The 12,040-nt window shown below is 43.1% G+C and overlaps 1 protein-coding gene across 1 annotated transcript in view; it reads right to left on the bottom strand.

Moving 5' to 3' along the window:
• Positions 1-12,040, bottom strand: part of LOC308293804 (receptor-type tyrosine-protein phosphatase beta) — a 74,635-nt gene that overhangs the window by 35,026 nt on the left and 27,569 nt on the right. Inside the window, exons 5-14 of the mRNA XM_080736439.1 lie at positions 10,706-10,966; positions 9,772-10,029; positions 8,402-8,662; positions 7,832-8,089; positions 6,305-6,565; positions 5,761-6,018; positions 2,579-2,839; positions 1,984-2,241; positions 943-1,203; positions 363-620 (exon numbers count right to left, since the gene is read on the bottom strand). Of these exons, the coding sequence (XP_080592565.1) occupies positions 363-620; positions 943-1,203; positions 1,984-2,241; positions 2,579-2,839; positions 5,761-6,018; positions 6,305-6,565; positions 7,832-8,089; positions 8,402-8,662; positions 9,772-10,029; positions 10,706-10,966 (2,595 nt within the window). The remainder of the gene's footprint in view (positions 1-362; positions 621-942; positions 1,204-1,983; positions 2,242-2,578; positions 2,840-5,760; positions 6,019-6,304; positions 6,566-7,831; positions 8,090-8,401; positions 8,663-9,771; positions 10,030-10,705; positions 10,967-12,040) is intronic.

Consider the following 12,040-nt stretch of genomic DNA (forward strand, 5'->3'; position numbering starts at 1 on the left):
GTCCGCTAATATTTTCCTCCACACCAAATCTCTTCACCGAAACTAGACGTTCTACTAGCTCACAATCCAGATCGTGATATGGATCAGCTATGATCAGCTATTTTCAACGGAATGTTTGCCTTAGAAAAGGGATGCTGGGGTTCATGGGCATGGGGTGAGAAACAATTGAGGATGAAACACAATAAAGTCCTGGACTATATTTCCATTATGGACCATGTGATAAATGGTGCCCATCTTTCCGATAGAGCTGAGAAAATAGTGTAGGTCTCAGCTTCTTCTTAAATATAACATGTGCTAAGAGCACAAGATGTTGAGGCGAAGAAGGAGAAACTATGGTGCAGTCAAGATAAAAAGGTACTTACGTGTATAAAAGGATTCAGAGACACTGTTTCCTTCAGTTTGGTTACAAGACAGTGTTTTAACAGTGAATGTGTAGTGACCTCCAGGGGTCAGGTCAGTAATGTTAACATGAGTCTGATCTGTAGCAGTACGATCACTGACACTTCCATTAGTCCATTCTACTCTATAGGACCCACTGATTCCAACTGGCTCAGTCCAGCTCACAAACACACTGGAAGTTGTGATTCCACTGACATTAAGGTTCCTGACCACTTCAGGCTCTGTCAGTGCAACATGAGTGGGTGGGAGAGAGAGAGAGAGAGAGAGAGAGAGAGAGAGAGAGAGAGAGAGAGAGAGAGAGAGAGAGAGAGAGAGAGAGAGAGAGAGAGAGAGATCCATATTTCAGGTTGTCCTCACTAATAGAAAGATATTGCCAGATTTGCCACCTTTCTTAAAGTGATCAAAATGTAATCTATGATTTCCTCTGACAAGGGACTATTTTAAAACACTCAGCACAATTGAGTCAAGGTAAGTCTTTAAACTTGTACAGTCTAAACTTGTACAGTCTCACAGAACTTGTCAGTTCCATGAGCCCCATCTTACGTGTGCAGTGTGACGTTTCAACCATCTGTCCGAACGTTTCGTTATCTCCAGCGACTGCAGTCACACCAAAGGTGTACTGCTCTCCTGGTGTCAATCCAGTGACATTACATGACGTTTCTGACACCGTACGTGTCTTACTGACGTTCCCATTGATGTATTGTATGGTAAAGAAGTAACGCTTTCCTTCTGGTTCACTCCAACTCACATACACAGACGATGCTGTGATTTCACTGACACTTAGGTTCCTGATGACTTCAGGTTCTACGGGTGTTGGAATGGAGATAGAGAGAGAGAAAGAGAAAGAGAGAGAGAGAGAGAGAGAGAGAGAGACACAGACAGAGAGAGGAAGAGATGTCCGTATTTCAGGTTGTCATCAACTCTATAGAGAACTATATTGCCATCTTCTGAAAGTGCTCAAAATAGAATCTATGACATCTTCTGACAAGGAACTATTTAATTCCTTTTTTCCACGCATGTTTCCCTTTTGCTCCCAATTTAGTTGTTACGCTAATTCCCAGGTTTCCCCTCACATTTAGTTCCTCTTACTGTTAAACCTACAGCAGCTCATGTGGGAGGGTGCAAACACATGAAGAGTCACTAATGCAGATATAGAGATCGCACAGTTCGCCCAGCGTCCCTCGAACACAGACAATTGTGTTCATTGGAGCTTGACCTTGTTTCTGATTGTGTTGAAAACATCGATTTCAGCTTCTTCCGAATTTTTTTTTTCTAGGAGCATAAGAGGGTGAGGTCTGGAGTAAGAGACTAATCGAAAAGAGGTCAACTCTGTCCTCTGTCCAAATCTGTCCATTGTTTTGGGAACAGCAAATCCCATGCTGTGGAATCCTATGCCGCATCTGAACTTACATAATCTTTTTATGACATCAAATTCATGATCAATCAATAAATTGCATGCATGGATGAAAGTATCTTTACACAACAGTGATTGTCATAAGATTCTATTCTTTTTTGTTAATGATTCCAGATTTGCCGATTATCTAACAGTTTTCTGCTTAACAGTCAAGATAAAAAGGTACTTACGTGTATAAAAGGATACAAAGACACTGTTTCCTTCAGTTTGGTTACAAGACAGTCTTTTAACAGTGAATGTGTAGTGACCTCCAGGGGTCAGATCAGTAATGTTAACATGAGTCTGATCTGTAGCAGTACGCTCACTGAAACTTCCATTAGTCCATTCTACTCTATAGGACCCACTGATTCCAACTGGCTCAGTCCAGCTCACAAACACACTGGAAGTTGTGATTCCAGTGACATTAAGGTTCCTGACGACTTCAGGCTCTGTCAGTGCAACATGAGGGGGTGGGAGAGAGAGAGAGAGAGAGAGAGAGAGAGAGAGAGAGAGAGAGAGAGAGAGAGAGAGACACAGACAGAGACAAAGACAGAGAGAGCGAGAGCGTGAGAGACAGAAAGACAGGCAGAGAGAACTATCTATATTTTAGGTTGTCTTTACAAATAGAAAATTCTTGCCACCTTCCTTGAATTGTGAAAATGCTGAAGTGCTCAAACTACAATTTTCTGACTTCTCTGACATGGATCTATTTTAAAACACTGCACAATTAAGTCAACTCAAAAGTCTCTAAACTTGTACAAATCAGTTCCATGAGCCCCATCTTACGTGTGCAATGTGACGTTTCAACCGTCTGTCCGAACGTTTCATTATCTCCAGCGACTGCAGTCACACCAAAGGTGTACCGCTCTCCTGGTGTCAATCCAGTGACATTACATGACGTTTCTGACACCGTGCGTGTCTTACTGACGTTCCCATTGGTGTATTGTATGGTAAAGAAGGAACGCTCTCCTTCTGGTTCACTCCAACTCACATACACAGACGATGCTGTGATTTCACTGACACTTAGGTTCCTGATGACTTCAGGTTCTACGGGTGTTGGAATGGAGAGAGAGAGGGATAGGGAGAGAGAGAGGGAGAGAGAGAGATGTCCGTATTTCAGGTTGTCATTAACTCTATAGAGAACTATATTGCCAGGCCATTTTCTGAAAGTGCTCAAAATACAATCTATGACGTCTTCTGACAAGGAACTATTTAATTCCTTTTTTCCACACATGTTTCCCTTTTTCTCCCAATTTAGTTGTTACGCCAATTCCCAGGTTTCCGCTCACATTAAGTTCCTCTTACTGTTAAACCCACAGCAGCTCATGTGGGAGGGTGCAAACACATGAAGAGTCACTAATGCAGATATAGAGATTGCACAGTTCGCCCAGCGTCCCTCAAACAGACAATAGACCGTTTGTCAGCCTTCTGATTGGTCCCTGAGACTCCCTGACTGGCCAACCAGAAAAAAACATTCACTTTTTGCTATCGGGGGTGGAGTTTGTGCAGTGGAGAATGTTGCTTCAGGCTTTCAAAAACTGTCCGCAGTGCGCGACACGGAGATCGGCCGGTACGGTGATAGCGACGGCAAGCGTCAAGCGATCTCGCTCATCATAACGAATAAGCTTCAACAAACTAGTTCACATGTACCTTATCAATGGTCTAAGAGTCACGATTGGGTACATATAATTTAAATGGGCAGAATTACGAAAAGCCAGCCTATTATGTGAGGAGAAACATTCTCTCTGTCCTCTTCCTAGTACCCAAGATGCAATGCGCTTCTCTTTCTATCTCTGATCCAGAGGATTAAACTAATTAAAACATTTATTTTTCGGGGGAAAACTACTGTTTTGCTATGTAATTACTGTACCTTTTTCTTCCCTTTTTATTAATATCACGTAGATGTGTTTTTTGTGGTACTTTATATAGCTGTAATGAGGCTATGAAGGGAAAAAAAATCCCATCCACTTCCACTATAAAAGAATCTGCAAAGAGGATTCTGTCCCACTGGGATTAAACACATTAAAACATATATTTTCGGGTAAACCCCCTGTTTTGCAATGTAACTACTGTACCTTTGTCTTCCCTTTTTATTAATATCACCTAGGTGTTTTTCCTTTGGTACTTTATATAGCTGTAATGAGGCTATGAAGGGAAAAAAAATCCCATCCACTTCCACTATAAAAACAATCTGCCCAGGGTTAATGTCCCATCATAGTAACAGGGCAGAATGGGGCGGGATTTACAAAAGGGTTTATTGTGTTCATTGGAGCTTGACCTTGTTTCTGATTATGTTGAAAATATAGATTTCAGTTTCTTCTGACTAATAGCACTTTCTAGGAGCACAAAGGGTGAGGTCTGGAGTAAGAGACTAATCGAAAAGAGCTCAACTCTGTCCCCTGTCCAAATCTGTCCATTGTTTTGGGAACAGCAAATCCCATGCTGGGGAATCCTAAGCAGCATCTGAACAACGTATCTTTTTATGACATCAAATTCATGATCAATCAATAAATTGCATGCATGGGTGAACGTATCTTTACACAACAGTGATTATCATAAGATTCTATTCTTCTTTGGTAGAGATTCTTTTTTGTTAAAGTTATACCATGTAACTTTTTTAATAAAACAAATCTTAAAATGGTCCTAGCTGTTAAATCGCTAAAGTTTTAGAACCCCCACTCCGTTATTTTCAGCTTCTAAAGCCTTCTCTTTATATATTTTCTATGATCCCTGCCCGGGACCGGTTTTCGCGGAAAAATTGGAGAGACAGCCGCTGATACGAACGACCTACGGCCTGGTCGCGACCTAGGCCACGACCTGGAGGTCGTAGGTCCCGGTTCTGGAGGTCCTAGTTCGCGGTACATACTTGTTAGGTCGCGGCCGGTCTAGTTTCGCGACCCCCGGCCGTGGTTGCGCCACCTCGGTCGTCCCCGGGCCGTTGTTGCGCGATCGGGCCGTTGTTCAGCGACCTGGGAAGTCCGCGGTCGTATTTAAAAGGTCTTTTTGCAGAATATTCTAGAGCAGCAGCGCTATTCAACCTTTTGAAGCTTGTGATTGGCTGAACCGGAGGTAGGAAGCGCTCCATTGTAGTCACTTGGACCGCGCGAGGTGCACCAAAACCTATCCTTAACCCTAACCCCAACTCTAACTCTAACCCTAACCTTAACCCTAACCCCAACTCTAACCCTAACCCTAACCCTAACCCTAACCCTAACCCTAAACCTAACCCTAACCTGCCGACACTGAGTAGCTAACCTGCCGACGCTGTTGAAAACGAGCGCTCCTTCCCTTAGCAAGCGTAGAGTTTCTAAACTCGCGTCCCTTCCCTTAGCAAGCGTAGAGTTTCGATCGCGGCGCTCCTTCCCTTAGCAAGCGTAGAGTTTCTAAACTCGCGTCCCTTCCCTTAGCAAGCGTAGAGTTTCGATCGCGGACTTCCCAGGTCGCTGAATTACGACCGAGATCGCGCAAAACCTCCAGAACCGGGACCTACGACCTCCAAGTCGTGGCCTAAGTCGCGACCAGGCCGTAGGTCGTTTGTATCAGCGGCTCTTGCTGAAAAATTGCGTCATCACACTACCGGCCAATCACAGCGAGGGTTATACACTGCCGGCCAATCACAGCGCAGAACATACACTGCCGGGCTCTCTGGTGGGTTTAGGAAACACGCCTTCAGGAAGTACACTGCAGTGTTTACACTGGAGGAGTCTAGCATGTAACTCCCCAACCGCTGCTCGTAGAAGGACACGGGAGACCTCATTGAAAGCGTCTCGGCGAGGCGAGGCGGACGCGGTGGTCTGACGGCCCGGTCCGCGAGCGAAAAACGGACGAAAAAAGCAAACGCGACTGCGGTTTGCTATACTGCTACAGACCACCAGTTGAGCAACTTACACAGTCTAGCTTTAAAGATTCCAGATTTGCCGATTATCTAACAGTTTTCGGCTTAACAGTCAAGATAAAAAGGTACTTACGTGTATAAAAGGATTCAGAGACACTGTTTCCTTCAGTTTGGTTACAAGACAGTGTTTTAACAGTGAATCTGTAGTGACCTCCAGGGGTCAGGTCAGTAATGTTAACATGAGTCTGATCTGTAGCAGTACGCTCACTGACACTTCCATTAGTCCATTCTACTCTATAGGACCCACTGATTCCAACTGGCTCAGTCCAGCTCACAAACACACTGGAAGTTGTGATTCCACTGACATTAAGGTTCCTGACCACTTCAGGCGCTGTCAGTGCAACATGAGTGGGTGGGAGAGAGAGATGGAGACAGACAGACAAGAGACAGAGAGAGAGAGACAAAGAGACAGAGAGAGCGAGAGCGCGAGAGACAGACAGACAGGCAGAGAGAACTATCTATATTTTAGGTTGTCTTTACAAATAGAAAGATCTTGCTACCTTCCTTGAATTGTGAAAGTGCTGAAGTGCTCAAACTACAATTTTCTGAATCTTCTGGAGGATCTATTTTAAAACACTGCACAATTGTACAAATCAGTTCCATGAGCCTCATCTTACGTGTGCAGTGTGAAGTTTCAACCGTCTGTCCGAACGTTTCATTATCTCCAGCGACTGCAGTCACACCAAAGGTGTACCGCTCTCCTGGTGTCAATCCATTGACATTACATGACGTTTCTGACACCGTGCGTGTCTTACTGACGTTCCCATTGGTGTATTGTATGGTAAAGAAGGAACGCTCTCCTTCTGGTTCACTCCAACTCACATACACAGACGATGCTGTGATTTCACTGACACTTAGGTTCCTGATGACTTCAGGTTCTACGGGTGTTGGAATGGAGAGAGAGAGGGATAGGGAGAGAGAGAGGGAGAGAGAGAGATGTCCGTATTTGAGGTTGTCATTAACTCTATAGAGAACTATATTGCCAGGCCATTTTCTGAAAGTGCTCAAAATACAATCTATGACGTCTTCTGACAAGGAACTATTTAATTCCTTTTTTCCACACATGTTTCCCTTTTTCTCCCAATTTAGTTGTTACGCCAATTCCCAGGTTTCCGCTCACATTAAGTTCCTCTTACTGTTAAACCCACAGCAGCTCATGTGGGAGGGTGCAAACACATGAAGAGTCACTAATGCAGATATAGAGATTGCACAGTTCGCCCAGCGTCCCTCAAACAGACAATTGTGTTCATTGGAGCTTGACCTTGTTTCTGATTATGTTGAAAATATAGATTTCAGTTTCTTCTGACTAATAGCACTTTCTAGGAGCACAAAGGGTGAGGTCTGGAGTAAGAGACTAATCGAAAAGAGCTCAACTCTGTCCCCTGTCCAAATCTGTCCATTGTTTTGGGAACAGCAAATCCCATGCTGGGGAATCCTAAGCAGCATCTGAACAACGTATCTTTTTATGACATCAAATTCATGATCAATCAATAAATTGCATGCATGGGTGAACGTATCTTTACACAACAGTGATTATCATAAGATTCTATTCTTCTTTGGTAGAGATTCTTTTTTGTTAAAGTTATACCATGTAACTTTTTTAATAAAACAAATCTTAAAATGGTCCTAGCTGTTAAATCGCTAAAGTTTTAGAACCCCCACTCCGTTATTTTCAGCTTCTAAAGCCTTCTCTTTATATGTTTTCTATGATCCCTGCCCGGGACCGGTTTTCGCAGAAAAATTGCGTCATCACACTACCGGCCAATCACAGCGAGGGTTATACACTGCCGGCCAATCACAGCGCAGAACATACACTGCCGGGCTCTCTGGTGGGTTTAGGAAACACGCCTTCAGGAAGTACACTGCAGTGTTTACACTGGAGGAGTCTAGCATGTAACTCCCCAACCGCTGCTCGTAGAAGGACACGGGAGACCTCATTGAAAGCGTCTCGGCGAGGCGGACGCGGTGGTCTGACGGCCCGGTCCGCGAGCGAAAAACGGACGAAAAAAGCAAACGCGACTGCGGTTTGCTATACTGCTACAGACCACCAGTTGAGCAACTTACACAGTCTAGCTTTAAAGATTCCAGATTTGCCGATTATCTAACAGTTTTCGGCTTAACAGTCAAGATAAAAAGGTACTTACGTGTATAAAAGGATTCAGAGACACTGTTTCCTTCAGTTTGGTTACAAGACAGTGTTTTAACAGTGAATCTGTAATGACCTCCAGGGGTCAGGTCAGTAATGTTAACATGAGTCTGATCTGTAGCAGTACGCTCACTGACACTTCCATTAGTCCATTCTACTCTATAGGACCCACTGATTCCAACTGGCTCAGTCCAGCTCACAAACACACTGGAAGTTGTGATTCCACTGACATTAAGGTTCCTGACCACTTCAGGCGCTGTCAGTGCAACATGAGTGGGTGGGAGAGAGAGATAGAGACAGACAGACAAGAGACAGAGAGAGAGAGACAAAGAGACAGAGAGAGCGAGAGCGCGAGAGACAGACAGACAGGCAGAGAGAACTATCTATATTTTAGGTTGTCTTTACAAATAGAAAGATCTTGCTACCTTCCTTGAATTGTGAAAGTGCTGAAGTGCTCAAACTACAATTTTCTGAATCTTCTGGAGGATCTATTTTAAAACACTGCACAATTAAGTCAACTCAAAAGTCTCTAAACTTGTACAAATCAGTTCCATGAGCCTCATCTTACGTGTGCAGTGTGAAGTTTCAACCGTCTGTCCGAACGTTTCATTATCTCCAGCGACTGCAGTCACACCAAAGGTGTACCGCTCTCCTGGTGTCAATCCATTGACATTACATGACGTTTCTGACACTGTGCGTGTCTTACTGACGTTCCCATTGATGTATTGTATGGTAAAGAAGGAACGCTCTCCTTCTGGTTCACTCCAACTCACATACACAGACGATGCTGTGATTTCACTGACACTTAGGTTCCTGATGACTTCAGGTTCTACGGGTGTTGGAATGGAGAGAGAGAGAGAGAGATAGAGAGAGGGAGAGGAATGGAGGGAGAGAGAGAGAGAGAGAGAGAGAGAGAGAGAGAGAGAGAGAGAGAGAGAGAGAGAGAGAGAGAGAGAGAGAGATCCATATTCCAGGTTGTCATCAACTCTATAGAGAAATATATTGCCATCTTCTGAAAGTGCTCAAAATACAATCTATGACGTCTTCTGACAAGGAACTATTGGAACATGTTTCCATTTTTCTACCAATGTAGTTATTATGCCAATTCCAGGGGCTAAAGCCAAAAGAAATCCCAAGACTGAAAATGTATTTTCAGACCATGTCCCAATATGGGATTTTAGAAACATGGCGCGCGCAGCGCACACCAATATTTGGGGTGTTCCCCTGAAGTTCTGAACTGCCTTCACTGAATTTGTGTGTGCCAATCCATGCTTCATTTTAGAAGTTCTGTTGTATTCTATTGCTAGTCTGGCCAATTCAAAAACTCATATCTTGAAATTATAACTGCCTTTTAGTTTGGAGATCACTTGACTAGTGTTTTGACGACTTTGTCATTCACGCTGCGGCCAACGCTACACCTCCCCTTTATTTTTTTCCCGGATCTGCACTGATCTCAGAAATAGCCCCTATGGAAACCTCAAGACTCAAATCAGTCCCCAGAACTGAAAACTTGAACCCTTTGCAATTCCCAGGTGCTCCCTCACATGCAGTGCCTCTTACTGTTAAACCCCACAGCTGCTCATGTGGAAGGGTGTTAAGTGCAAACACATGAAGAGTCAATAAGCGATAGAGATCACACAGTCCACCCAGCGTCCCTCAAACACAGACGATTGTGTTCATTGGAGCTCAACGTTGCTTCTGATAGTGTTTGAAAATATAGATTTCAGGAGAGGGTGAGGTCTGGAGTTAGAGAGTGATTTAAAAGCGGTCAACTCTGTCCATTGTTTTGGGAACAGCAAATCTGTTGTGGAATCTTATGCAGCATCTGAACAACTTATCATTTTATGACATCAAATTCATGATCAATCAATAAACTGCATGCATGGGTGAACGTATCTTTACACAACAGTGATTATCATAAGATAAAAAGGTACTTACGTGTATAAAAGGATTCAGAGACACTGTTTCCTTCAGTTTGGTTACAAGACAGTGTTTTAACAGTGAATGTGTAGTGACCTCCAGGGGTCAGATCAGTAATGTTAACATGAGTCTGATCTGTAGCAGTACGCTCACTGACACTTCCATTAGTCCATTCTACTCTATAGGACCCACTGATTCCAACTGGCTCAGTCCAGCTCACAAACACACTGGAAGTTGTGATTCCACTGACATTAAGGTTCCTGACCACTTCAGGCTCTGTCAGTGCAACATGAGTCGGTGGGAGAGAGAGATAGAGACAGACAGACAAGAGACAGAGAGAGAGAGTGAGGGAGAGACAGAGAGAGATAGAACCATCTATATTTTAGGTTGTCATCACTAATAGAAAGATATTGCCACCTTTCTTGAATCGTGAAAATGCTGAATTGTGAAAGTGCTCAAATTCCAATCTATGACTTCCCTGACAAGGAACAATTTTTAACACATCGCCAATGGCAACTTAAGTCAGCATTTAAAATCCAATAGTTGACCGCCAAGGACGACTTAAGTCGTCAAACTGCTTTTTCAGTGATTGGCTGAAAACAAGCTCTCCCGCGCCGGTGAGTGATCCCAGGACTACAAATCCCAGAATGCAACTGGAAATGACGCCATGCCAAAACGTCCGGCTCCGCCCGGCTCCATGTTAACACATTTAGGAAAATGTATTTATATCAGATTCTTTTCACAGTTTGCGTTTTTTGGTCAAAATATTTTTTTCTACGGACCTTAACTAAAGAACGGATGATTGCGGATAACATTTTTATTTTCCGGGTGAAAGAAAATACGTGAATAAAACGTGGATACATGGCCTTTGATGTGTTAAAACATTCAACACAATAAGTCAACGTAAAAGTCTCAAAACTTGTACAGGTCAGTTCCATGAGCCTCATCTTACGTGTGCAATGTGACGTTTCAACCGTCTGTCCGAACGTTTCGTTATCTCCAGCGACTGCAGTCACACCAAAGGTGTACTGCTCTCCTGGTGTCAATCCAGTGACATTACATGACGTTTCTGACACCGTGCGTGTCTTACTGACGTTCCCATTGGTGTACTGTATGGTAAAGAAGGCACGCTTTCCTTCTGGTTCACTCCAACTCACATACACAGACGATGCTGTGATTTCACTGACACTTAGGTTCCTGATGACTTCAGGTTCTACGGTTGTTGGGAGGGAGAGAGGGAGATAGAGAGAGAAAGAGAGAGACAGAGAGAGAGAGAGAGAGACAGACAGCGAGAAAGACATCCATCCATATTTCAGGTTGTCATTAACTCCATAGTGAACTATTTTGTCATTTTTCTGAAAGTGCTCAAAATTAAATCTCTGATTTCTTCTGACAAGGATTTTTTTTATTCCTTTTTCCCAGGCATTTTCCCTTTATTCGCCCAATCTTATGCCAATTTCAAGGTGTATATAAAGCGATTCAGTGACAAACCAGAAATCAGTACTTTCTTAACGTGTTCTGTACTGTAATATCGTCGTTGTTGGGTGAAAACCTTGTATGTCCAAAACCGTTCGTTTTGTCATTTTAAAAATGATCTAAACGAGTGAAAATAGCCGATCTACAAGCACACAACGCCTCGAGATGCGAGGCGTTGTGTGCTTGTAGATCTGCTATTTTCACTCGTTTTGTGCGACAGTCTTCTATGATGAAGCATTGCTTTACTTTACGAAATAAATTACAAATGAGAAACTTGGAGATACAAGGTTTCTTCCCGACAGCGACGATATATACCAATTTCTATTGATTAGTCAAAAATGTAAACAGAACAGAAGTACAGTAACACACACAAAAAAAGTCCATGAGACTTGTTTCCATTGTGGTCCACTGGTTCCTTTGTTGTGATTAAGGAAGGCTACTTATGCCATCAGGTTCTATGAGTGCAAGACAGTCTATCAACTTGAAATGAAACATAACTATATTCTATGCCTATCCCTATTTTATGAACTGGGTTGGTCATTGTGTCGATGGCAAATGGCAAAAGCGAATGAAATTATCTTTTCTCCTGACCAGCAATTTCACAATACTGTATCACAATACAGTATAATGTTGTCTTAATTTCAATTCAAAGGAAAGGCTATGAAATTGAGCTAATGTGGAAGTTCAAAACCAAGAATCTTATATTGGAGTCCAAATGCCTTTTTTCAAAACACAAAACATTGTACTGACGGAGCTGAGCTGAGCTTTTAGATTGTGTGGATTCGTTGATAAGAAATAGGGGAGAAATTAA

Source organism: Nannobrachium achirus, assembly GCF_963921795.1.
Source record: "Nannobrachium achirus genome assembly, chromosome: 11".
NCBI lineage: Eukaryota > Metazoa > Chordata > Actinopteri > Myctophiformes > Myctophidae > Nannobrachium > Nannobrachium achirus.